This window comes from Medicago truncatula, chromosome 3 (genome assembly GCF_003473485.1).
Source record: "Medicago truncatula cultivar Jemalong A17 chromosome 3, MtrunA17r5.0-ANR, whole genome shotgun sequence".
In the NCBI taxonomy this organism is placed as follows: domain Eukaryota; kingdom Viridiplantae; phylum Streptophyta; class Magnoliopsida; order Fabales; family Fabaceae; genus Medicago; species Medicago truncatula.
Genome location: NC_053044.1, coordinates 29,903,198 through 29,931,156, shown reverse-complemented (window position 1 = coordinate 29,931,156; position 27,959 = coordinate 29,903,198). Strand labels below are relative to the sequence as shown.

General features: G+C 32.8%; 3 protein-coding genes, 1 long non-coding RNA gene and 1 pseudogene across 4 annotated transcripts; 1 reads left to right on the top strand and 4 right to left on the bottom strand.

Moving 5' to 3' along the window:
* Positions 1-1,668: 1,668 nt before the first annotated feature.
* LOC11410794 (uncharacterized) lies at positions 1,669-4,226 on the bottom strand. The gene is made up of 6 exons (XM_039831312.1): positions 4,093-4,226; positions 3,762-3,841; positions 3,343-3,641; positions 2,839-3,217; positions 2,639-2,740; positions 1,669-2,541 (listed from the first exon to the last, which is right to left on the bottom strand). The coding sequence occupies exons 4-6, from the start codon at positions 2,974-2,976 to the stop codon at positions 1,963-1,965; spliced, it is 819 nt and encodes a 272-aa protein (XP_039687246.1). The 5' UTR covers positions 2,977-3,217; positions 3,343-3,641; positions 3,762-3,841; positions 4,093-4,226; the 3' UTR covers positions 1,669-1,962.
* Positions 4,227-4,326: 100 nt separating this feature from the next.
* On the bottom strand, positions 4,327-5,211 carry LOC120579341 (uncharacterized). The gene is made up of 3 exons (XR_005645139.1): positions 4,718-5,211; positions 4,523-4,624; positions 4,327-4,425 (listed from the first exon to the last, which is right to left on the bottom strand). It is a non-coding gene; the product is annotated as an uncharacterized lncRNA (long non-coding RNA).
* A 1,901-nt stretch (positions 5,212-7,112) lies between these two features.
* On the bottom strand, positions 7,113-13,902 carry LOC112420498 (probable disease resistance protein At1g61300; annotated as a pseudogene).
* A 1,162-nt stretch (positions 13,903-15,064) lies between these two features.
* On the bottom strand, positions 15,065-19,692 carry LOC11408368 (glucan endo-1,3-beta-glucosidase 9). Its single transcript, XM_024778442.2, is given in 3 exon segments — positions 15,065-15,459; positions 15,462-16,405; positions 19,277-19,692. Coding segments are annotated over 3 exon segments (1,434 nt in total). The 5' UTR covers positions 19,618-19,692; the 3' UTR covers positions 15,065-15,310.
* Positions 19,693-21,715: 2,023 nt separating this feature from the next.
* On the top strand, positions 21,716-25,868 carry LOC11407216 (probable lipid phosphate phosphatase 4). Its single transcript, XM_003599288.4, has 7 exons — positions 21,716-21,961; positions 22,167-22,254; positions 23,333-23,442; positions 23,723-23,816; positions 24,114-24,302; positions 24,438-24,497; positions 25,662-25,868. Exons 1-7 carry the CDS (start codon positions 21,770-21,772, stop codon positions 25,790-25,792), a joined length of 864 nt encoding a protein of 287 aa, XP_003599336.2. The 5' UTR covers positions 21,716-21,769; the 3' UTR covers positions 25,793-25,868.
* Positions 25,869-27,959: the final 2,091 nt, after the last annotated feature.

Here is a 27,959-nt window from a genome sequence, read left to right as displayed (position 1 = left end):
CAACATTTTAAAACTTAGGGGCGAAAAGTGCAGTTTAGCCTTGTATTTATTATGATAATAGAAATACCACAATCGTTAACTAGGTTAATTTTGTAAATATTTTTTATTTTATTATTTATAACTTCATACAAGAAAATGGGTTCGTTATTGTGAGAAGGTTGGAGTAACTTTTTCCTAGGTTTGCCAATGGCACGAGATTTTTCATGTTGTGCACTTGTGGCATCAGCTAGCTAGGATCAAAATATATATTTTTGGATGAAGCATTGTTGGAACAATATTAATAAAATAATTTAAATTTTATTTTTCATCCAAATAAGAGATTGTTGATATAAGTCACTATTTATGTCACTTTTTTTAAGACGTTTTATGACATGATTCAAAAATCAATTTTTCTTTAAAATCTACTTACCGAAGTCATCAATTTATACATTAAACAAAAAATTTGAAAAACTCATCCTACAACAAAAATAGGCCTCACGGCCAACAATACAAAAAGAGGGAAGTAAAACTTGTCTCCAGATACAATTTTATGTTCATTAATATAAGATCACGGTGATTCAAATTTAAGATCAAATAAAAATCTTTCATGTGAAAACTAAGAAAAATGCTAATGAGTGTCTTCAGAGTATTGGTTAAATTATTAAGATAAATAAATTTGTATGAAAAAGTGGTTTAATCATTTAAATTAGCATCGGAGAAAATCGAACATGAGTTTTTCCTTATTATTTTTCTTATGTTCATAATATTTTAGTATATTCTTTTGACTTTCCTAAGTTTTTCTTTCTTTCTTTTTCATTGTTAAGCTGTTCAAATCAGATATATATTAGAGTTTTATTATAATTCAATGCTTCAGTGTTGTCATAGAAAGTTACGATGCAAATGGTTTTTTCTTCTGAAAGGTGTACAATACATAGGTTAGTTGCTAAAAGTGTGCTTTTACTAATCTTCAATGCTAAGTTCAAGAAGATATCAGTACAAGCAACATGCACGTAAGAAAGTATTGCACCTTGTCATTCCTTCCTAAAATGTAGGAAATGATGATTTTAAATTTGTAAAGCCTTCTTTTGCCAAATTCCTCGCACGCTCAGCTTCTCTACACTGACCTTCGAGGAAGCAAGTGCAGAAAGTAATTCTCTACTTTGTTGTGCCCACTTAGAACATTCAGCCTTCAGCTTTTTCTTCTGAACATCACATTAGTTCAATGCTGACTTCAAATCCTCTCTTTGATTCTCAAGACTTGCCGATTGTTCATCAATTTGTAAAGAGAGCTCATGTATCTGAGCATTGGCAACTGAAGTTTCTTTGTCAACGTGGGTTTGTGTACTCTTTGCACTCCAAAGCTTGTTCATGAGATTGGTTTTCGAATCAATAAGTTGGTCGTGCTTGTTGAATACTTGTTGAGAAGTAGCGTGTTTGATAATGTTGTCATTGGCGAAGTTCTATACTTTCTCAACGAAGTTCTATATTTTCACAACGAAGTCCTTCAACTCAGAAGTTTTATTTTCCCACCGTGCAATGCAGATTGCACGGTGCAACGCGGGTATATATTATTCTCTTCTAACAAAAAATATTGCAAAAGCATCATATGGTAAGAAAAACATCCAACTATGTTTGAAATGCAATCCTACCACTTATCATATGGAGCACTCAAAAAATATTATTAAAATAAAATAAAGATTAATACCTAAGTGAATAACAATGTGATACATCTGCATCATTAAAAACCTTACTTGTAAAACCCAATGGGATAAAACCAGATGAAGGAAAAAAGAGCGCAGTACTAAGCTTACATAAACAAAACGACATTAACAAAAACACTAATCACACCCTATCCTATTTTTGTGAGGCTCCCTCCTAAAATGTAGGAAAGGATGATTTTAAATTTGCAAAGCCTTCTGTTGCGAAATTCCTCGCAAGTTCAGCTTCTCTTACATCGACCCCGGATGACGCAAGTGCAGAAAGTTATTCTTTACTTTGTTGTGCCCACTCAGTACATTCAGCCTTCAACTTATCCTTCTGAACATCACATTTGTTCAGGACTGACTTCAAATCATCAATTTGTAAAGAGAATTCATGTATCTGAGCATTGGCAGTTGAAGATTCCCCGTCAATGTGGGTTTGTGTACTCTTTGCACTCCAAAGCTTGTTCATGAGATCAGTTTTCAAAGCAAGAAGTTGGTTGTGCTTGTTGAATACTTGTTGAGAAGTGGCGTGTTTGATAATGTTATCATTGAAGAAGTTCTTCACTTTCTCAACAAAGTCCTTCAATTCAGAAGTTAACATTTCTTGATGCTGACTCAACTGATGAACAAGCGAAATCAATTTTGATTTGGACTCTTGGTTAGATACAAGATCGTCAAGGTCTGACGATGAGTCCAAAGTCTTCAATTCTTGAAGTAAAATTTGAACGGAGGAAATTGGCACTTGTCCAGTAAGAAGCTTCTCAAATGCAAGAAGTGGGTCTTCTTCGATCAGCTTGTTAATATCTTCCATTGCTACATGTGTTGATGTACTTCCTTCTTCAACACTTATCTCGATAACCTGCTTAAAATTATAAGGATACTTAGGTTTGTAATATAATTCAATTCCTGCATTAAAAAAGAGTCAAAAAAGAATACAAGCAAAATAGGGGAAATGCCTTTTGTTTAGGAGCCACTAATTGTAAATCTGTCTCATTCTTTGTTCCTGAAATGATGGACAAACTTGCTGCTTCTATTTTGCCTAACATAGAACCCTCCAACTAATTGCAAACCATGGAAATGTAAATTAGTTGCATGATATTTTTAAGTAGTAGTTGAAGTAAATGCTTGAAAGCTTGGTTCCATACAGTAAACTCACATGTGAAGATGTTTTAAGCTCATAAGTAACTAATGGCCCTGATGATGAAATATTCGGTTCTGAATGAGTTGCCGATGTTATTGTCTTGGCATTAGCTATAGTTGTTGTATCTTCAAAACTTAACTTGATAACCTTCATAAAATTAAAAAGATATTACAGTGGGTTGCAATTTAGCATAATTGATTTCCAATATAAGTTGAAAGAGAGTCGAGCGAATAGTTGCCTTTTGTTTGGGAGCAGCTAATTGTATAGTAGACTCGTTCCTTGTTTCTGAAACGGTGGCAAAAGTTGTTGCGACAGTTTTCTGTAACGTAGAACCCTCTTGAATACTTTGATCCATCAAACATTGTTGACTCGTTGATTGTTCATTCAACAACTCCTGCGATTAGGAAATTAAGCGTTAGAGATGTGAAACTACTAATTACATTCCTTATATTCATTATATCCATAAGAATGGATTTTATAAGAAGAATATCGAAGGAAGGGACATGGCTGGAAAATTACTTGTGAAATTGTTGGTGAATTTGCTACCGAAGGAATCTCTAAACCAGGAATGTTTACAACAAATTCTTGCTTTCTCTCTTCTGTTTGTTTCATTTTTGTCTCCACAACATTTGACTCATTGCCATTTTTATGTGAAGAAGTTAACTCATGTTTAGATGTTGCTTGAACTTCAGTCCCATTTGGAAACTGAGACACGATAGAAGAGAGTCTTGATCTGGAAACTATTATTTCATCGTCCATAGGAAACTGTTCTTCGATATTTGAGTTTACCTTCATGAGAGGATTGTCAATTAGAGAACCTGAACAACATTTGGAAGAGAAGAGAGTTCAAAATCAAAAGGGTAATAAGATTTTTTTTGAACAGTCAAAAGGGTGATAAGATAACATAAGAAAATAAAATTGATCCAAAAAGTCTTCACCTTCATCATTATCAAAATCTTCAATGGCAAGCGGCTTTGTAGTGGAAATTGGAGGAGATGGTTTGGCTATCACCATATTCCTACACATTAAAATAACGTCAACTATAAATTGTTACTATTTGTAGGATTGGCCTCTTTAATTTACAAAAATATAATTTAGACAAATAATCATGATTTCACTATAGAAATAATAAGGAATTGAAATCAAAAGAGTTAGTTTTAAGTCTGAACTTAGAAATACTGAGCAACAATAACAAAACAAAATAACACAAAAACATGTAAGATAAAGTAAAAGTTTGAAAGTTTGGTTCCTTCCATACAATAAACTTACTTGTGAAGAACTTTTATGCTCAAAAGTAACAATTGGACCTGATGATGAACTGACTAATTCTAAATGAGTTGACAATGTTATTGGCTTGGCATTAGCTGATGTGTTTCCTTCTTCAACGCTTATCTCGATACCCTGCTTAAATTTAAAAGGATATTTGAGTTGGTTGTATAGTTCAAGTTCTGCATTGAAAAAGTGTCAAAACGAATACAAGCAAAATAGGGGAATCAGTGCCTTTTGTTTAGGAGTAACTAATTGTATGGGCCACTTATTCTTTGTTCCTGAAGTGGTGGACAAAGTTGTTTCTACCGTTTTCTCTGACGTTGAACCCTCCAACTGATTCCACGGCATGAAAATATAAATTAGTTGAAGTTTATTTTCTATAATATTTCTATTATAGTTTTATATGAAAAATGAGGTTGTACTACATTACATTATTTTCCGAATAATGTTTGAAGGTAATGTATGTTTCTCCGAGCGGATGTTCTTGGTTCATCAAACATTGTTGATCCAATGTTTGTTCTTTCATTAACTCCTGTAAATGAACATAAGCATTAGTGATATGAAACTACCACTTACATCCATTCTTTAATAAGTAAGGGATTTCCATTGGTCTGCAAATAATTACTTCTGAATTCATTGGTAATATTGCAATTGACGTTATCTCTAAATCAGGATCATCTTCAATGAAGTCAGGCACTGCCTCCAGTGTTTGTTTCATTAGTATCAGCAAAAAAAGTACATGTTTGATTCAAATACACTATCATGGTGATTGTATTCAGGTGTGGTTAGCTTGAATAGTATTGACCTGTGATGAAGCCAACCCGTGTCCTGATGCCGCTTCAACTTCAATCTCAACTGCTAAATCTACGGAATATTTATTACAGGAATCGTCGCCTTTGGACTCTTCTTGTAATTGTTTGAATAGATTCAGAAAATCCTCACGCAATTCATGGTCTATAGTAACACGTAATAGAAATTAGGCTAAACTTCATTTTTCGCCCTCTAAGTTTCAAAATGTTGCGATTTTGGCCCCCTATTAAAAAAAATGGCAAAAGTGACCCCCTATGTTTAGGGAAATATGCTCTTTTGACCTCCTAACATAAGGGAAATATGCTTTTTGACCCCTTATCTTTACAAAAAGTTGCGATTATGGCCCCTTTTTTGGGACACGTGGCGTCTTCTCAGCAATTTTGGGATGAAAGGGGCCAAAATTGCCATTTTTTTTAATAGGGGGCCAAAATTGCAACATTTTGAAACATAGGGGGCGAAAAGTGTAGTTTAGCCTAGAAATTAACATGATCATATACCAGCTCGTAAGTATTACAACGAACATGTAATAGTTTTGAAGAATACTGGATATAGTGTGTACCTGAGTTGAAATTTACATCAGAAATGTCAGAGATGCTATTGGTTGTTGATGCTGAAGTTAGAGAGAGTTTTTGACAATTCTGTACAAAACGATTTTCTACATCCTGAAATTGAATTCCTTGTGTCTGGCAGAGGCTTGTAGGTCGACAAATGCTACCACATTTAGATTTGGAATCTCGACTTTCTGATCATCATCATCTTCATTTTTGAATATTTCCTCTAGTTCACCAGCTTCTCTTATCATCAGAACCTCTAGCTCAGGAAGCTCTTGAGAAACGGAGGTTGGAAATCAATATTTCAACTTGGTGCAGTTTACGACAACAAGTAATTTTAGCATTGGAAAGCTTGTCCTTGAAGACAAATAATTTGATCCTTTTATATTCTCCACATCATCTTCGATTATATGTTTCAACTCTTTACATCCTCTTACAATTAGATGACGCAATTGTGGTAGGCATCTTACAATAGAAGTGGAGAAAACTATTTCCAATTTTTCACGCCCACTATTTTTAGCAAATGTAGATTTTGGAGGGCAAAAGAATTTTTGGGACCCACGAAAAGACATGTCATCACAGGAAGATCTTGCAACTGAAGGTATGTCAAACTTAAGGTCAAGTGTTGTTCATTTACTTCATCTGGACAAAATATGCTTTCTACTTTGGAGCTTTTTACCACCATTTTTTCCATGGCGAGAAAATGCTCTATGTTTCCATTCAATTCCTGCAATAAAAGAATGGGAAATAAATATGTGCATAAAATAAGACTAGCAAAATAATATCACAAACAACAAAGATATATGAAAAGAGGGATACCTTTATGATTGTACCGTCCATAGATCTTGTTGTTGAATGACGAGTTATGAAATCGGCAATAGATTTGATAGCAACCTGAGGGCATTCACTGAATACAAGTTCTTTTAATGGTGAAAGTGTTGTGTGATATTGTTTGGGACACAAGGCAACTAAACTTGGCAGGTTGAGAAGATGGCAATTTTCTAATGCTGGAAGTTGAAGGTGAATCTCAGTGTGGTTTTGATGATCATGAATGTCGTGTTCAAATATGTATTCCAATTGCACACAATTATCAACTGTTAGAGATCTTAATTTTGGGAAGACATTGCCCCAACTATTGCCATCACTGCCATGATCTCCGGTGTCTATTATTATGTGCTTCAATTCATCACAGCTCCTAACTATCAAAAGTTCCAACAGCGTGCTTGGCATAAATATCAATTTTATCTTTGGAACATGAAGATATTGTAGTTGTTCAATATTTCTCAGGATCTTTGATTTTCTTGAAAGACATTGAGGGCATTCCCATATGTCAGAGCAGTATGAATTTGATTCCTGTAATGTAATTATAAAATCCCAATTTAAAGGAACTCAAAGTAAAATCAAACATTCATGTGATGTGCACAATTATTAAGGAAATTTAAAAATATAACTTTTCTCCTATACGACTCCTGACAAAGGCCATAAATTCACTTGAAAAAGCATTGAACTTCTAGTGGTATTTATACCATAAAAAGTATACATTACAAAGTTGTAACTGGTGATTTGCATTGTATTAATAGTAATCTTTGGATGTTTAATATGCACAAATGCTACAAATATAAGATAAATTCTAGCTATTAAAAAGATAAAGTATGATAGTTACCAAAAAAATAGAAAAGGGGAGAGGCTTACTGAGTGGTCCTGCTGCGGTTGATCCCTATCAACCAATGGGATTGTACTAGTTGCGGTACTCCCGAGTTTGTGTCTGAATTTATTACCATGACAACATACATGAGTCCAAGAGAAGATACTGCATTTGATAGGTTTCATTTCTGTTTGTGCCTTGGAACCACAATTGGAAGTTGAAGATGATCCCTTCACACACGAAGATATGGAATGATAACATTCTCGAAAAATACCAATGAAATTTGGTAAATAATTGAGCTGCAAATGTGTTACCGAACCAAGTTCTACATGTTGCTCAAATATGTATTTCAATCCATCACATCTTTCAATTAGGACATTTTCCAGTATCTGAAGATCTTGAGCAGAGAGGAAAGGAAGTATATACTCTAGGGACATCCCTCAATATGCAGAAATTGTAGTTTTGGAAACATAGAGCCATGACTCTTGTTATCATCATCATCTATTTCTTCTCTTGATTCCGACTCTCTTCTTTCATCTACAATTATGTTTTCCAGACCCTCGCAATATTCTATGTGCAATGTCTCTAGTTGCACCAGGCTTCGAGAAGTCGAAAGTTGAAACAATGAAGCTAACCTCGGGCAACTCATTAGTATGATAGTCTTTAGATTGCAGAGGTTTAGCTTGCATTTAAACAAACTTTGCAAATGTTCACAATGCTTGATTGATAGCTCCTCTAAATTCTTCTGGTGGTATTGATACCAAAAAAAGTATACATTACAAAGTTGTAATCGGTGATTTACATTGTATTAATAGTCATCCTGGGATGTTTAATATGCACAAACGCTATAAATATAAGATACATTCTAGCTATTAAAAAGAGAAAATATGATAATTACCGAAAAAATTAAAAAGATAATAGAAAAAGGCGAGAGGCTTACTGAGTGTTTCTGCTCCTCCGGTTGATCGCCATCAACCAATGGGATTGTAGTAGATGTGGTACTCCCGAGTTTGTGTCTGAATTTATTACCATGATGACATATGTGAGTCCAAGAGAAGATACTGCTTTTGATAGGTTCCAATTCTGTTTGTGCCTTGGAACCATAATTGGAAGTTGAAGATGATCCCTTCAGACACGAAGACATGGAATGATAACATTCTCGAAAAACACCAATGAAATTTGGTAAATAATTGAGCTTCAAATATGTTAGTGAACCAAGTTCCACATGTTGTTCAAATATGTATTTCAATCCATCACATCTTTCAATTTTGACACTTTCCAGTACTGGAAGGTCTTGGGCATAGAGGATAGGAAGTATATATTCTAATAAGGGACATCCCTCAATATTCAGAAATTTTAGTTTTTGAAACATAGAGCCATGACTCTTGTTATCATTATCATCGCCATCTATATCTTCTCTTGATTCCAACTCTCTTCTTTCATCTACTATTATGTTTTCCAGACCCTCGCAATTTTCTATGTGCAATGCCTCTAGTTGCACCAAGCTTCGAGAAGTCAAAAGTTGAAACAGGGAAACTAACATCGGGCAAATCAGTAGAACGATGGTCTTAAGATTGCAGAGGTTTAGCTTGCATTTAAACAAACTTCGCAAACGTTCACAATGCTTGATTGATAGAACCTCTAAATTCTCCAAAGAGTCAAAGGAAATGGGACCGCTGAATAGTTCTTCCAAATCTTCCATTCTTTCCGGTTTTAGTATAACCAACTTGGACAAGACATTTGGGACTTTCTTTTTCTTTTTTTTGATAAGCAGACATTTGGGACTTGAGAACCAATATTGTCAACGAGGAATTCTAACTTTGGAATACAATTCAAATGAAGCTCAACAATATCATTCATACCTAGTTCTATAGGAACAATCTCAGGCATGAGATTTCTCCATCCCCCCCTTCATTCCATTTAGCCAAAGAAACTTTGTTGTTTGCATACAGTACTTGAATGTTTCTTTTGAAAAAAAACATTCATTACCACGCCTCGCATCAAAATTTACAGATTTTGATAGTGAATCATTCAATTTACACCGCCCTTTATAGATAAGATACCTTTGCAACTCAGGTAAGGTTATTTCTTGACAAAATCCATTAAAACTATTTCTGAAATGCAACTCTTCAAGTGAAGGACATCTTTCAATAATGTCAAATGGATTTTTCATTCTAATTACACAATCTTGCAAGAACAACAATTTCAATTTCTCCAGTTTTGCAATTTCGCTTGGCAATTCATTGATTGTGCAATCATACAAATCAAGAGCCTCAAGACTAGGCAAGTTTCCCGAAGCAGAGATGTCACCTAAATCGACAGTTTCGATCAATATAGATCGAATATTTGTCAATGACTGAATTGAATGTGCTAAGGATAGAGGTAGTTCGTCTCGACAAGAAAGGTTAAAAGTTCGAAGCTTGGGAAGATTTTCAAAGAAAGAACTTGGGACTTCCATACATTCACAGTCTTGACATCCATTTGCGAAGACAATTAGAGTCTCAAGTTTAGAACCATTAAGCTTGCAAGAAAACATATCCATGATATCCCCTTCACATAATAAATGTCTAATACTTGTCTCCCATTCAATCATTGACTTTTCAATTTTATCAGACAAATTTACTGCTCGAAACTCTTTGTTCCCTATCCATTGAGCCCCATCACGAGCCCAATCATGCATTTTTACATTTCTTTCATTGACCTCCAACAATAAACAAGAATCAATGAGTTTATTTTTGGCTACAACTACTTGGTTTCGAGCATCGTTGTAGCTGCAGTAATCATCCCTAAAAATACCCATTCCAGTGCAAATTCTGACTAGGGTTTCAACATCAATTTCTACATCTTCTTGGAATAACAAACATAAGAGGAACAATCCCTTGACTTTTTCATCCTTCAAATAATCATAGCTAAACTTTAAACATTTATAAACTTCAACCATATCGTCATCAACATCCTGCATGGATACAGGCTTCTTCAAGGATTTTAATATCACATCCCACTCATGCACTCGATCACAGCTAGCGATAACTGCAATTGCAACTGGTAATTGTTTGCATTCCTTTGCAATTTTACATCCCTTACCGATCAATGTTTTTGAGGAGCTACTGGATATACCAGCATACATTTTGAACATGATCCATGCGTCTTCTTCCGACAAAAGATACAGTTCAATTCCCTTATCACAATCCATTTTGTTGAATGTTTTTTTACTACGTGAGGTTACAAGAACCCTGCAACCTTTGTGATTGTCATGGTTGGGAAATCCCTGTTGCATCAAAATCAAGAGGTGGATCTCGATCCCACACATCATCCATTATCAAAAGAATTTTTTCACCATTTGTTAATCTGCTCCATAGTTTTTTGGGTCGGTCTGATTCATTACAATCCTCCCACATCAATCCTAAAGGTCCAGCAATATCATCTTGAATCTTTTTTATAACAGGAGTAAATGACACTGTCGTATTAATGACATGAGCGAATTGTTCAGATTGCTTTAGTTCTTTACCCACTTCTATGGCCAATGTAGTTTTCCTAGTGCCCCCCATCCCTTGCAATCCGGTTATATAGTTGTTGCCATCTTTTAGTGCATCCAACAATTCTTTGTATTTTGACTCTCTGCTTTTAAAAGAAATGTAAGTTTTGGATGAATAACGTTCAACATCTGGAAGACGATGAGGGAGTTCAATATTTTCAAGTTGCTCTCCCTTTTCTATTAGTCGTTTAATGTCCTCCAAGTTATTTGCCAACTCTGTCCCCCTTTTATATCGCCATATGCAATCAGGACAAAATCCAAAAAAACATGTTTGTTTTGTTTTGATGTCCACTTTTTTGAGCTTACCAATTTCTTCTTCCCAAAAACCAACATTAGCTTGAATATCTTTATCTTTTCCCATTGCCACCTTGACACGTTGCCCCACAGTTAACCTTTCTTGCTCCAACCTATCCCTTCCTTCTTCGAAATCCTTAACAATGCATGTAAAGCAAAATACATGACGCGCTTCTGTTATTGCCCCATTTATCATTTTTTCCACATATGGCTTCACTAAATCACACAGAAAACTCGCCATCTAAATCATTTTCAATAAAACAAAGTTAGGCAATTATATAAATGTTTGCCAACTTCAAATAGACATGATTTATTTTTTAGGCGAAGTTCTATAAGCAATAAAGATAGAAGTAGAACGAAAGGTATGACTACGTGTCTTTTTCAATCATTTTTTTTATAAACTAGCTATGTTTAGTTTTACAGTGATTATCATTGATGTAACATACGCCAATGGTTTAAGATTGTGAAATAGAATAGAGATGATACCATGGAAACTTCAGGGGAGATGGAATTTGTTAGCAGCAGGATCAGACCCTCAACATCCTAATAATGTTATTGTGGTAACTGGCGATAGATGATTCATTGCTTTGTCTTTTGTCTTTAATTGAATATACTGTACTTGCTACCGAATTGTTGATATTTATAGTTTTTATAAATTTGAATTTAGTCCTATATGCAAATTGTTAGAGATTAATTCGTTAGGGAGATGGCGATTTATTAGTAGAAGATATTGAACCTTATACTTCCTTCATAAAATATATTAGTGTCTCAACTCTTGTCACTAGGCCTCTCCTTCGATGACAAAGTTGGTCATTGTTAAACAATTTGGAATTAGAAGCAGCATAGAGATGCCTTGTAATACAAGCTACTTGTGCTAGTTAGCATCTTGGCTCAACCATAGGCTTGTTATGAGCATTAGCATAGAGTAGCATAACTTTATCTTTTCTATTGTGTTGACTCGACATTCAGCAAGGTTATCAGAAGTTAGTTTCATAGATTAGTTAGAGTTTGTTAGACTCGAGCTATAAATATCTCCTTGATCTTCAGTGTGAGTTACTACCTCAATCAAGGATCTAGATTTGTTTTTAAATTTTTTACTGCTCTCGATAAACTTTCAGAAGAACTTGAATCTTACCTTCTTACACTAGTTTGTGGATGTCCAATGTGTAGCGTTTGTGCTGCTCTGCGACCGCGTCAATGAGGTGAATGATTGCTGCTTCCCTAGTCTGAATCATCTGGAGGTTTGTCGCCTCCTCCTCGACGCAACTTCATCAGAATCGAAACGGCATCTGCAATCACCACTGGAGTGGAGTTTCACTGGTTTTGTTATGCTACTTCAAGCTGCATAGCAATCTCCGTAGGGATATTTACTTGATTTTCTTCCATTCGCCTAAGTCTTTCATTCTGTTGCTGAAATAGATTCCAAAGGCTTCTTAAGAGTTTGTTAGTGCCTGGAGGTGGTGGAAGAAGGTTCTGGTTAGGAATCTGAGTGCAGGTTTCCGCCGAGAAGAATGAGGATGGACCTGGTGGTGGAGGCATTGCTGAAGAAGGGATTGCGTTGTTCGCTATCGTTGGAAAAGCTTTGACGTTGTTCTCGTTTTGGTCAACCAGTTAGAGGATCAGAATCGAACGATCTTGGAGAGTTTGAATCACAGATCGAACCTCCGCTGCAGTGGAGGATTTACTTCGGTGTTTCTCTTGCGAATTCCAGTCATGATTTCTTGTGCAGAGACTAACTGTAAATCGTTGTGGTAGAGTAACTTGTAACCGAAAACGGTTACGTCAGAGAAATGCGTAATCAAAAACCGTTAACGTTAAGGCTCAGAATCATTTGAGCCAACGGGAACCAGTGAACAATCCCCTCTTTCTAGCACCAAAATATCAGTGCGGTGAAGAACGAAGATGTGAAGTGGTGGTTCGTGATGTTCTGGTGTGACAGAGGTTGAGCTTCCACGATGGAGGAGAAAGGTGCATGCAGGCACATTAGCACTCTAACGTTCAAGTCAAGTCAGTACCTTGAGCGTGACACTGAGTCACTCTTATACAGATAATGTGGACGATGGAGATAAGACTATGACGTGCTCTTGTGCGGTGATCCGCACAGGGCTTCACGTGTTAGCTAACCGTGTTTAGTCTTGTGCACCCTTAGACCTTGGTTCATTAGGTTGCTTGTTATATGGCCTTTGCCGATCCGGAACAAGATCTAACTTTGCACCTAGGTGTAGGAATATGTTAGGACAAACTAGACTTTGCAAGTCTTAAGTTTGGTCTACCAAAATATTGAAGGCCTAGGCCTAAGTCTTAAATTTGGTCTACCAAAAAATAAATTTAGATGGATTACATGTTAAACAAATTAATACAACTTTTTATTACTTCTATTTTTGTGTTGATTATTGGATTTTCACTTTAATAACCAACATTCTAAGGAATTTTAAATATAATTTTTTTATACAGGCTACTCATGGTTCATATGGACTAACCCAAATGGATATCGAAACTATTACGGGCTGAACTATAAAGTTCGGAAAAAATTTAGGTTAAAAATTTAAAGTTCAAATCCTATAATTTACCTGGCGAACGGACCTATACGAATTAGCTTGTTTTAACAACTTCTCATTTTGATATCTTTTATAAAAAAAGAATTACTTTTTAAAACTATCGATTGAATAAGTGATATATCTATTTCGTATTATATATAAATTAGATATACTGGTTATTTAATAAATCAGCTAAAGAAGTAAGTATAATGGACAGAAAATGTGATTGGAATGAAATGCTTGTTACCTCTGGACCAGTTCCGTTACGTTCAGCTAGCAGCGGGCACACAACAAGAATGAATCTTTGGTCCCTTTTCTTTCTCCAACAAGCATGGATGAAACTCAAACAATAGCAGCAGAGAGAAAGAGACTATAACATTTCTAACCCCTAGTCTAGTCTTGACTTTAGAAAAACCAACCACTTTGTCTACACTCCACTGAATTGTTTTTTTTTAATACTCACTCACACTACACGATTTTTTAATACCTGTTTTTCTAACTAAGAGCAGAGAATACCAACCTCAGTCTTGTCTTGGTCTACTACTACTACTACCACCTGTACCTTTTTCGTTTTTTAAATTAATCCCATTTCGAACTTCACACTTTCACACTGCTCATTCATTTTAAAAATCGATTATTCTATTGAAACCTTTAAAAATCAATTTTTAATCTCGTGTTTATACTTCCCAAACCTCGATTTTTGGTTTTTATGGTTTTTTTTTTTTATTTGTTTTGTTCCTCCCAAACGATAAACTCTATCAATATAATAAATTAATAATGCAACTACATCGTACTATTAAAAAATATACTACTACAAATCACTCTTACCCAGCCACAAATTTTTGCAGCTCAAGACTAGTAAATTTTATTTTAATATTTTTTTGGAATGTAATAGTAAATTTATTGATCTGCAACTCTTTTTTGAACAAGTATTTATCTGCAAAATCTTGATCTACTCCACTTTTCAAATCAATTGCCTGAGTTGGGATTAAATTCAGCATTGGCATACAGTAGCGTTAAAACACTCTTGCGGAGAGTTTGCCGCTTGTTTGGGTCCCACAATGCTCGAAAGATTAGTTAATTGCGCTTGCGGAAGATAATTCGTTTAAGCTAAAGGAAAAAAAAAAAAAGTTAGTGCCCGTCTTAGCAGGATTAAGTATGATTTCTCAATTTTTGTTTTTTCCCTTTTCTCTATGTGCAGAGAAAGAAACTATATCCTCTCAGTTGTGGTGAGGGCCGGTCCTATGCAAGTGCATCAAGGCCCTTGGCAGAGGGTCGTAGAAGTTTAGAATTCAACTATTTTACTGTCAACTATACATTGTCCGTATATAAATGTCTATTTGTTTGTGGCTAAAAGTCATGTTTGATTTTGAACCATTGCTCATATATTTAACTAGAACGTAGATGTTTGTGCTCTAAGTGGTGTTGAATTTTTATTTTCAATACTTTTTAAGTTAAAATCGTCAAGATTACAGCGGGGCCTCCAAATTATCGGAGACGGCCCTGGTTGTGGGTTTCTTAAGCGTTAAGTATGGTGGTGTTTTTATAGTGTTCGAACTACTACTAATCTAACAAAAAGATACACTATAATTGATCATAATTTAACAATCAACAGAGCCTTCTTTAAGAACTAGTACATCTCAATTTCAGGAAATCGTAGTCTCATGTTCAATCACATGCAGTTAATAACCATGAAACAGGCAAACCAAAGTGATAGCCCTAATACTTTAATTTCACAAATAAATTAACTCTAGGAAGACCTAACCATTTTAATTCACTAATACACATCTACAACAAAATTAATGCAGTAAATTATCTGCAAAAATGATCCTAAAATTTACTTAAGTCAAACCTCCAAAGATGCCAAGAGGATTGTTACTAGTAAAATCAACCACTGAAAACTACACACCCTGTAAAGTTCTACATTAGAAGTGTGAATCTCAATCGGAAACCTGCAACGATCATCTGACGGATCAACAGTTGTGATTAATCCAAGCCCCCAAAGTCGCAACTTTCAGCTTTCTGATCATGCTCCTGATAATAACTATTAAAAGCATATGATATATTACTAGGCCATGTGATGTTAAAGCAAGATCCACCAGAAGATAGTGCAGTGCAATCAGCATTTGCGCAAGCTTCTAAAGCTTTTGCAGTTGCATTAGACAAGTCTTCATTGTTGTTCACAACACACCACTTGGAAGAAAGATACTCAACATTTTGAGCATTCACTAGGCTCTTTGAACCCTGGCCAAGATCTACGTGGTATTTTGATTGGCCATCAAAGGTGAATAAACCCCAATGCCTTTCGAAATCTCCAGCAGTAATGCTCCTTTGATCCTCGTCGAGAAGGCTATATATGTATGTTTCATGTGGTGGCCGATGTGGTGTTCCCAAGTTGCTATGAAGGTGGTTCATTAGGCCTTTCATGAAGGTTTCGGCTAGGTACGAGGTTGCGTTGGCAGCTCCATCGGTCGGCCAACCAATCTTTGAAACAACAATTTCCATATTAGGAAATCCTACTTTTGATAAAACAGTGATCACTGTATCGTAGCTCATATCAAAGCTGTTTTTGTATGTTTTGTGGCCAAGTTTATGAGGGTGTGCAGTTTCTTTGAAGAGTGAAAAATCAAGTGAAATGTTTTTGGTCTGAAGGAAGGTTAGAAATGGAGAAATGGTCACAAAGAAAGGTGATTCGTGCTTGTCGAGAAATGTGAGTAGCTCGATCATGGTTTTGTTGATGTCAGACCTGAAATGCACTTCGGTGGACGAGTTGGATCCTGACTCAAAACTATCAAAGCTGCATGGAACAACAACTTTCATTTTGTTGTCCAATTTTGCTTTTTTTAAAGCAGCTTGAATGTTCATAGCAGCACCAACCGTGAAGGGATGAAATTGTTCGCCATAACTTTTAAGAAATGGTTCATCACCAACAGCAACATATCTGCATATAAGTTAAATTTAGAACCATATATGTAAAGTGAGTCATACTTCAGAAATACATATCTATCTTTTTTGAACTAGGAGTAAATTTTTCAAAAGTTTCAATTACTTGTTCAAATTTTAGCTGATTAAACCTTCGAGAAAGCATACTTATTTGATGCTCTATGGCTAGTGAATTTAACTGATCTAGCATTTCATGGTCCTAGCATACACCACTGAGAAAACAGTAACATTAATTCTGTTAAAAAATCAACTCTTAAAAAGAAAAATGACCTAGTTAAAGTTTCCATCTAAAATACGTATATTCAAAATATAAGCAAATTTAGTTGAACATATCTTAGAAACCCCTCATGTCATTATCTCTTTATATGAACTAAGAAAAGAGTTTTGACAAATTTTGTTGTTGAAATACCTCACCCAACTCCACTTAGAAAGTGAAAATGAAGTTGCAACACGGCTGAAAGTAACAACCAATAAAGCTAATCTAATACAGAAAAGAGACACAGACTTGATGCAAAAAGCGCACTCAAGAAAAGTGGCATTAGGTTCTTTTGTTCTTGATACATGGTCTCTAATACTCCAGGTGCAGATTATGTAATTCTGCAGCTATTTATTTTTATTTGAATTAAGCTATTTAGCTATTGAAAACTCTCTTATACCCGTGCAGAGAGAAACCATACAGCTTTTTTCGAACAAGCAAAAAGAAACTTTTATTCAGTAAATTGCAACAAGTCACCCTACAAGCGTCTTGCACAAAAGGTACATCTCTAAATAATTCCTTCGATAGAATTAAAGGTAGATCTACAGAAGCCTACTGTTAGTTACAGCAACTTCTCCACATCAAACCAATCGTGGGATCCCCGGTTCAATGAAAGAACATGCTTTCGTTCTTCTCCCTTCAGCATCGGCCATATCCTTATGCCAAGGAGAAACATCATCTTATCAACAAATCATGTACACCAGTATCACTAATCTACTCTTCCATAACACTACCTCCAGTTATTGCTTCTTTCATGAACAGTCATCGATTCATTTTTGTTATTGAAAAACAACACACACCTTCTGTAGTCTTAATCATAGGGATTTGATTTTGTATAACTGTCCTGTTTCATGATTAGCTTTTATTGTCATATTATTTCCTTCCTTATTTTCTCAAACCAAACAGATCCTGAATATGTCAGCTGATAATTTCTTTGGCAATCTAGCATCTTAGGACTTGGGAGTTACGACACATTTTGAATGCAAACATAGAATACTAAGAGCCTACAACATAGCAATCCTAGTAGCATGCTATCTAACAGTGATGCGTCTTATCATGATTCATGATGTCCATGCTGTCATGCCAACTCAAGCTGCTAATTGTAGTCACTTTGGATCTTATTTTAATATTTTGGATAAACTTTTTCTCTTTAGAAGAAAGATGGGGATGAAGGGATTAGTTGGTGTTTTAAATCATGCAAAACCCATAAATAGTTCTTAATGTTCGGTGTTGAAAACAAGGGGCATTCTCAATATTTAAGCAATAAAGTTAAATTTCTCTACTTTATGAGATGAAACTTCTATAGAACTATCACACTTTAGTTCATAATTTTCTGCTTCTGCAACTATTTTTTTATCAAGTTTCTTTTTTTATTGCATTTGAAAGAATATTGTGTTAAAAATTGTAGTTATTTTACAGGCTGGAAGACGCCAAATCCCTGAAGAGAATCCCTTGTTTGCAGAAAATTTATCATCATAATATGAGTGCCATCTTACCCCTTCACTGAGGTGATTAATTCATCATAACTGATTTGATTTCCAATTTTATCAGCTCATACAAGTTAGAAAAAAGAATGATTTGTTTTAAAATCAAATTCCAACTATAGATTTTACATCGTGCAGCCGCTTCAACACTGAAATGCAATTGCAAGCATTCTATTCTAACAAATGCAGTCCTCTTACATTTGTTGGATGCTATAAATCATAACTTTGTTAGACTTCTTATTATGGCAGTTATAGGCAGTTATGTATGTTGTTTAATGTCAAGTATAAATAGAGAAATGAAAGGAAAAGGTGATTATAGCGTAGTTTTTTAATGATTTTCGGAGGGAGAGACCAAGACTCTCAAATTTCTCGGATAGGATTTGTCTTGTAATAGTGTACAATTTCTTTCTTTAGTTTACCTGTGAATTGTGCATTCTCTATAGTTAGTGTAAATCTGTTTCTGTTGTAAACGTATTCTACTATAAATAAAAGTCAGATTCTACATTTAAGTTGTATTTTGATACTGGTTTCTAACAAAATTCTGCATTTGATTCACTTCTTTCATTTGCAATGAATATTGGCTTAGCTAATTTTAGTTCTTTTATCCCTTAATTATCACATTAGCTACATTTTATCTTTGACACATTCCAACTCTGCTACATACATCTCTTCCCTAACTTAACTATTAATAACACAACCCCATTCAGTTGACACCTATGGCATTGTTTGTTCTATAATTGTGGGTTTTGGCATCTAGCACGACACTTCTGATCAAAAGTGTGTCTGTTGTTGTTATCTGACATGTGTCGGCTTCCCGCACATGTAGTTACATTTATTAATTCATTTTCCTAAATTATTATTGTTGACGACATCAACGTGTGTTAGTCTGGTGTTCGTGTATGTGTCTGTGCTTAATAGGTTTTGACACCTGTGACATTATTTATTCTATAATCTATATAAAACTTCCTCATTGAGTGACTAATTCTTGTTTCACTCTATACTAAGTCTTTACGTTATTACCAAAGAACATAACGACAAATATGAGTTAAAATAAAAAATAACCAACAATGTATTAAAAATTAAATAAATAATATAAAATGAGAAAATATACAATTAAAAGAGGACATACTCAATTTTAGCACCATTAGAAACATAGCGAGTAACATTATCATGAACCCAAGTATCAGCAACTTTTCTAGAAGAATTCAAGCTTTTGAGAAAAGCATTAGGAATACCAACAGTGACACCAATGTTAGACCCAGAAAGTGCTTGAAGAACATCAGGTTTTGCATCAAACAGTTTCACTTTGTTGATGTTGTTGGACTTCAAAAGCTTCACTACTTTTATGGGTGGTAGTGGGTGTGAAGCCATGGTTCCCCAGTTCACACCTATAGCTTCAGAGATAGAAGCTATGTTGAAAATGGTGAAGAAAAAGAAGGTGAATGTGATGAAGGAAGAAACAGTGGACATTGTTGAAGTGAGTTTGGGGTTCTTTTTAGGAAACTGTAAAATGTTTGGTTGTTTTTGTGGTACTTTTGTTGGTGTTTTAAGTGTTGTACTTTTTGAAAATGTTGTTTCAAGTGTATTTGAATTTATTAATGTAATTAATTTTTGTATAAGATTAAGGGTTTACCATAAAATTTTCATGGGAAAACGAGGTTAGCAATTTAACATTAACAAATTTAGTTAGGAATATCATGTTTCAAAGGCACATTCTTTCAAAAAAATAAATGCGTGTTAAAGAATTACGGTACATAGATCACAAAAAAATAAATTACGATACATATAAAAATTGTCTTAAAAGTAGCCTATTCAATTTTTTAGAAAATACAGAAATTGTTTAAAAATAGATTTTTAAAATTTTCAAGAATTTACCAACCAAATACAATTGCGAAAATAATGTTCCATTAATAGGAATTTTAGGAAAACTATAATCTCAAAAATTAATTTTTTAGTCATGACAAAAATGTACCCTTGTTTATTATTTTTACCTTAATAATGAGCTCGTCGAAATGGATCTACAATGAAGATATTTTTATCATAGAGAATGCTAACGAGTGTCCTTGTTGCGTTGGTTAAGCATCCAAAACAAGTAAGTTTTCATAAAAAAAGTTATGTAATTATTACTTGATTAAAAATAACATTTTATATTTCTGAGACAAAACATTTATTTGTAGATTCCTTAACCATTGTCCCGGGTTAGCAAGACTCTTTTATTGTTTATATATCATTATGGAAAATGTTAGATATCAATAATGATTTTATTAAGAAAGATTCAAGAATAACATGGCACAATAATCACCCTTAGATTTCAGTCTCATTTATTAACCTTTCATAAAAAAATACATAACACCCACCACCACATTAATTTAAGGACTATTTTTTAATAAAATCTAAAAATGGTTATTCTGCCATGTCATTCTTGAATTTTTTTTTATAAAATCTTTTTTGATATATAATATTGCTCTATCATTATTAAGTTTTTTTGCGTTACTTTAATATCATTATTACTTACACCGCATTATTGTTGAATAAAACATGTTTATCCAAGCACTTTAATTCAAAATATATTGGAGGCTAGTGACTTGTTTAGGTTTTTTGTCCATGGATTGGTGAGTGAGCAGGTGGTGTTTGAATTGGAAGGATGCATTTAATGTGTGGTATGAACTAGTCCAACGCAGAAAATATTTGGGTGATATATTAAATTTTTCTTCGAATTTTCAATTTCACCCTCATTTAGATTCTATAAACTGAAACATAAATTTTAAATGCATACTAATTGAGATTAGTAATAAACACTTTATTCTAATTTTAGATTATAAGATGCAATTATTTCTCAAATCATTCATCAGACTATTTCATTATGTGAAGTTCTATCACATCTTTCCTCTGGACATTGGTCGTGCAGTTTGCAGAACGAATTTTCCATATATTTCTGCCTAAGCTTTGTGTTTAAAGGTTTGTTTTTATCATTAAGGTATGTATCTCTTAACTAATTTATCAATACCTTTCAATTTATTTTATTGTTTTAATTATTTTCTATGATCATATGTATATAGTGACCAATAATTTTTTATTCTCAATGCCATCAATGTTTACATGATATGTCATAGGAGGAATTTGTTTATCATACAGTCTCTGAGTAATACCTCATCATGTCTCTTAACAATTAAGTGTATTTTGGATGAGCGATGAGTTTTGAAAAATCATGATGACAATGTTATTTTGTTGAATCTACAAATAACGTGTTTGAATCAGTGTTAACAATGTCATTTTCAAAGCCGAATAATGCATATTTACCGTGACATTTAAAAGCTACAAAATAGAACTTCACTTTGAATGTGCAATGACGTCGTGGATTTATACTTTTCAAACACATGCAAAAAAAATATAGTTGTTTTCAAAATCATTGTGACTCGATGTGATTTTGATAATCCTACCATCAATCCAAATATACATTTAGCATTTATACAGTCTATAACAATAATTTCACTAGTCATCGACATGAGATTTGTAATATATGTCTATCACTATTTGATACTTCAATGATTATAACATATAGCACAAATATTAGTACTGAAATATCAAATAACAGTTTTTTTGGTAACCAAAGTTGGAAAAGATGGCTTCACAATCACCAGGAGCAAAGTTGGCATTAGCTCATATGCGTGATTGGTTGATTATATTGGCCCTTGGTGTTATGGATGGATTATTGAATATGATAGAACCTTTTCATCGTTATGTTAATAAGGACATAATGCAAGATCTTATGTTTCCATTTAAACAAGACACTATACCCATGTGGGGTGTCCCAGTAAGTATTTATTTTGATTCCAATAATCATGTTTTTGACTTAACAATAAATTTAGCAAACTCACGGTGACATCTTGATTTGGATAAGGTTTTAAATTGTAATTTTTGATAAAATCACAGTGATTATGCTAAATTCATTGTCATTTTGAATATGTACTTTATAATTTAAGGAAACAACCTTTATTAAATTTTATTCCTTGAAACAGATCTTGTCAATTTTCATCCCAATTCTCATCTTTATTGCATTTTACTTTGTCCGAGGGGATATCTATGATTTACACCATGCAACATTGGGTATTTTCTTATCCTCAATTTTTTTATTGTTTTTATTAAACTTATTAGGCAAAGTTGCTCTTGTAGTCTTTTATATTAATTTCAGTTAGCATTTAACGTTCTTGTCATTCATATTTTTTTTTTTCAAATCTTACAAACACCTAAATTTATATAACCTAAACTTAGATCCTCATACATAACCTAAATTTTATTCTTTGTGGACAATAGTAAAACACCAAAATTGTAAGATTGACACATATGAACTCTCAATTTGTCCCACAATCTAAACAAGCAATCTCAATGGGGTTATGCTATGACATTTTCCTTCTCGCTGATTTCTTTCAAGTGTTCTAAATAGGGTGGAAAATATATATATAAAAAAAAAAAAAAAAAAAAAAAAAGGAAAGTATTGTGTGGTTGGATTAAAAGGTATTAGTGCAAACTAAGGTGGGAAATATCCAAAAAAAAAAAAAATAGGCTGGATGTATAGATGTATTGTATTTGGTATGAGATGAAGACTTGTTTACTAAAAAAAATTATGGGTTTAAGAGTTTAGTTTATGGGTTGTAGGAAAATTAAATATTGGTACCAAATGATTTGTAGATGTCCTCATGAGCTTTAACTCAGTTGGTAGGACAATGCATAATATATGTAAGGTATGGGGTTCGAACCCCAATTACCACCTAAAAAAACAGGATTTGTAGAAATCAAATGTTGGTACCAAATGAAGAAAAGAAAGCTCTGTGATTAGGCATGTGAATGAGTATGAGGATTGAAACAAAGGGGTGCCACACTTGTGGGTTTTCATTTGCTTAAAATAACAAATATTATGAAGATGAAGATCAGAGACAATGAAAAAGATAAATATTTTTGTAATTTAGGGATTTTTTTTTTTATGAAGATGAAATTTATGTGTTTTTAGTTTTTTTTTTTTTTTTTTTTTTAAAGGACAACGACGTTGACAATTTAAAAATAAATAATTAAATCGGAAAAAAATAAAGGATTGGAACCGCAAGAGCAATTTTACCAAATTATTATATTGTTTATGTTTTAGACTTTGTGTCACATTGAAACCACTTATTTGGTTTTGTATACTTAGGTCTCTTGTTTGCAAGCTTAATAACAGGAGTTATCACGGATTCCATTAAAGATGCTGTTGGTAGACCAAGACCAAACTTTTTTCAAAGGTGTTTTCCCAATAAAATACCGGTATGTTTTTGTTCTTACTCTTAGTCTTTCTAAAATGGTCTATAAAATTGGTAAGTTTAGTCTCTGAAATTGTCTTACGACTCTATTTGCCGATATTCAAACCGAGTTTCTCAAGATTGAAGAGAGAAACTCTCAACCTAGTGACTTCTCGGGAGACAGACAAATTATCTTAGGACTAGTGCAATTAAATATGCTCAATCTCAATAATTTTATGGATCAAATCGATTAAATCTATAATTTTATAAACTAAGTTGAATATTTACTCTTATTGGTTCATCAGGTGTTTGACAAAGAAACTGGTGATGTTCTTTGTACCGGGATTAAGTCAGTTATAAAAGAAGGATACAAAAGCTTTCCGAGCGGTCATACATCATGTAAGTAGCGGATCATATCATATAAAAAAAAAATTGGGTAGCTGAAAAGTATTGAATTTTCTACATTTGCAAATAACATATTTACATGTATTAATTAAATGTGTTAAAAATTACAGTCTGAAATCCAAATTTAGATGATAGTTGATGACAAAAGGCCATCTAGAAGGTTGACTGAGTACTAGATATTGAATATATCTAGAATAAATAACATCTCTTATGCAAGTTTTTTTTTTGTTATTGTAATGAAATGATTTAATCCTTAAATTGGTGGTTAATTAATGATTTAACCAAATGTAGGGTCCTTTGCTGGTCTTGGTTTTCTTTCATGGTATTTATCAGGAAAAGTTAGAGTGTTTGATCGTAGGGGCCATATTGGTAAATTGAGTATAGTCTTGCTTCCTTTACTTATTGCTGCCCTTGTTGGAATTACTCGAGTAGATGATTACTGGCATCATTGGACTGATGTATTTACTGGAGGTCTTATAGGTCAGTAACTAAATTAATTTATCTTGTAACATCATAGTTAGATTCATGATATATAATGCATTACATTTAATCTTTGTTTTTCTCTATAATAATTTTAGTTTTATTAACTCGTTAATTTGATGTGTTGCTTTTTAGGAATTACCGTGTCTTCAACATGTTATTTGCTACTCTTTCCATTTCCAACTTATGCTCATGGTACGTATTATTGTAAACAAAAATTGATGAAAAATACATTAGTAAAGGTGGTGGCATTATATCGTTTAATTTATCTTCACTAGTATCTTATTTACCATGTTTTTCTTTTCTCCAATGAAAAGTATCACCAAATATTCAAATTATGACTACTCTTTATTGTTAATATCAACATGAGTAATCTCTAATACAGCTAGAGAAAAATAAGCAAATATTCACAATTTTTTTTTTTTTTTTGAGGAAATACACAAGTATATGTTAGATGGTAGTTAAGGAAGTGAATTGTTTTGATGTATTTTTAAAATATATTTTTAAGGGTAGTTAAGCAGTGTAAATGAATTTGCCACTAACTTCAAATGAAAGTTTAATATTTTGTAATATCACATATAATTAATAAAAGGGTATTTTCAAATTGACTGCATGACTAAAAAAGTCAATTATTTTTATTGGATATTAGTGAAAATTTGCTTTACATGAACAATAAATGTCCAAAACTAAAAAATCTTTATATAATCTAGAGGAAAGACGGACACTGACATGTCTGTCCATCCGCTTTTCTATTACATTTAATTGCATACATAATGTGGTATCATTTTGAGCATATACTATGATCAAATATTTGAAAAATAAGATTAAAATAAGCTATTTTAATTGTTTCAAATATTGTTCCTGTTGTAGTGATGTTCATATTTTAATGGGATTTAACTAATTTTTCAATTTAATTCATCAAAAAGAACTAATTTTTAATTAATATTTTAAATTCTTATAATAGCGGTTTTGTTCATATTTTAACGGGATTTAAGAATTTTAATTAACAATTTAAAAAATGACGTAAAAGAATAAAATTGTATGTATAATAGTTTAAATGAAGGATATAATTGAAGGTGAAAAATCCATCTCAAAACCATGTATCCACCTTATATATAGGCATAAATAAATAAATTTTAAAAACCGTTTTATAAAATAAAACCTTATCTATTTTTATTCTGTTTTAAAAATATGAAACACTTTTACCTAACAAGTTAACTTATCGGCTCAATTTATTTTCTTTTTAAATTGTTAATAACTATTTATTGAATTTTCTTTGAAAATAGTATAAGTTTTTAAAAAGAGTTATCAATCAAATAGTTGATTTTCTTACTTCAATTGTCTTATCTAAATGTGTAGGTTGGGCTCCTCATGCATTTTTTTACATGTTGAAAGAGAGTGAAAGTTCTCAAAGAGAGAGTCAAACTCCATCATTTGTAAGGCTAGAAGACTCCTCCTTAGAGATGGATAAAATGGAACGTGGAAAATAATGTACATGATTATGATTTTATTCATTATTTTTATTTTTGCGAGATCTTAATTATTTAATGATAGTAGTAAGTTTGTACATGATTATCTTTATCGTTTTTCTTCTATACTTAAAAAATGAAAAACACAACATCATTTTGATAACTATTAAAATATTTTCATAAAGTCTCCGTAAGTTTATCTCAGATGATAAAGACATTGTATAAATATATATATGGATCGAGATTCGAATTCCAAACACTTCACTTATTCATCTTAAAAAAGTGAATTTCAAGACACTAGATTACTTAACAAGTTTTTATTTATTTATAAAAAACAACTATTTAAACATCAGAATGAACTCACTCTTTAAGGTGAGTGTTCTCAATCTTACTTTATTTGTACCTTAATTAAAACATTAATTAAACATATCCACCATACAATTTATATAATGTTAAAATAAGAGTTAATTCCATGCTTCCACATAGGATTTTTGTGTTTCTTGTCAATACTTTCTCATAACAATAAACATTTTCATTAAAAGAACTTGGGGTTAAATATGTTTTTGGTCCCTATAAATATGTCAGTTTTTCGTTTTAGTCCCTCTAAAATTTTCCTTCAATTTTTAGTCCCTATAAAATTTTCAATCACTATTTTTGGTCCCCATTTTTAATTTATTTTTTTTATTTTTTAATAAAATTGTGCAGAAATGTGTAAAATATTCTAAAAAACATTCTTAAAAAAAATTAGAATTTTTTAACAAAGTACAAATTAAATATGAATTTTTAACCGTAAAAAATATAAAAATTCATATTAAATTCATTTTTTGTTAAAAAATTCTTAAAAAAATTTGTAGTGATTCTTATAATATTTTGAATTTTTCTGAAAAATTTTATTAAAAAATATGAATTCTACATATAAGTTTACTTTAAAAGAGGGACCAAAAGTGAAAATTAAAAATTTTATAGGGACTGAAAGTTGAAGAAAAATTTTAGAGGGACTAAAACGAAAAGTTGACATATTTACAGGGACTAAAAACATATTTAACCCAAAGAACTTTGTTCAATAAATATCGATAAATCTAAAATTTTATAAAATTTTGGACTCACTATTTAATATTCATTTAATTTAGTCATTTGACCTATTACTTTAACATTTCGTTTAAGTTACTAATGGTATAAATAAATCAGTGTCGATTCAAAAATTGATCCTATAGTAAAAAATTGATACATTTTGCTTAAGTCTTCACTATTTCCCCCAATCTTTTTTTCTTTCCAAATCTTTGTTTTTTTTGCCATTTCTTTTAAATTATAAACTTGAACTGAATAAAGACAATTAGCACAACAATTGGTTAGACCAATAGTGCAGGGTGTTTATGCTCAGAGAATTAGGGAAAGACAAAATGGAAATATCCATGTGAATGAGAGTGAGAAGGGATAAGTGTGAAATGAATTATGTGAGGGAAGTATGATATAACGAGGTTGGGTGGAAAGAGAAAGGTAAGTAGAATCACCTTTCTATAAACACTTAACTCTTAATTATTTTACTCGATGTACAATTTTATTTTAAATATGTATGATATGTCAAGTGTGAGTTAAAGTTTCACATTAGATGAAAAAGTTAAAGTTGAGAAATATAAAAGTGAGAGGATCCATCAATCAAATTCTTTAAGGTTTCAAGGTAAATATGTGGTGTCCAATCTTTTTTGAGTGGTTGTTCTTATCCAATATGATGATCCAACCCATTGGGCGAGTGAGAGAGATTTCTGGTGCTCGATCATGGACACGGAGAGTCTCACACTTAAGGGAGATATATGATTCGTTAGATGTGAGCTAAAGTCCCACATGTTGAGGTTGAACAACGTATAAGTGAGAGGACACAAAAATTCAATGCCTTAAGGCTTTGGTGTCCAATCTCACTTGTGTGATTTCTCTATGCCTAATGTGATTGTGCAAACCCAATAAGGCTCCCCCTCAATAAAATTGATCTTTAGGCACCTATGATTGCTCACAAGCACCTCAAACTCTTGAAAATTCCTCCAACGGCAGTGAACTCTCGTTTGCTGCTAAACGATTGTTGGAACAATAGTTTTTATTTTCAATTCACACACTATATGCTCCAAAATGCATCCTTTTGAGCCAATAGATGAATCATATTGTCTCTTTTAACCAAGTATCTTTAACAATCTTC

Excerpts from the sequence above, each read along its gene's own strand:
- LOC11410794 (XM_039831312.1), bottom strand. The coding sequence starts at position 2,976 with ATGAAGGTTATCAAGTTAAGTTTTGAAGATACAACAACTATAGCTAAT. Across the intron at positions 2,741-2,838 it reads AGCTTAAAACATCTTCACAT|TTGGAGGGTTCTATGTTAGG; the intron begins GTGAGTTTACTG and ends GTTTGCAATTAG. Across the intron at positions 2,542-2,638 it reads TAGTGGCTCCTAAACAAAAG|GTTATCGAGATAAGTGTTGA; the intron begins GCATTTCCCCTA and ends AATTTTAAGCAG.
- LOC11407216 (XM_003599288.4), top strand. The coding sequence starts at position 21,770 with ATGGCTTCACAATCACCAGGAGCAAAGTTGGCATTAGCTCATATGCGT. Across the intron at positions 22,255-23,332 it reads TTTACACCATGCAACATTGG|GTCTCTTGTTTGCAAGCTTA; the intron begins GTATTTTCTTAT and ends TTGTATACTTAG. Across the intron at positions 24,303-24,437 it reads ATTTACTGGAGGTCTTATAG|GAATTACCGTGTCTTCAACA; the intron begins GTCAGTAACTAA and ends GTTGCTTTTTAG.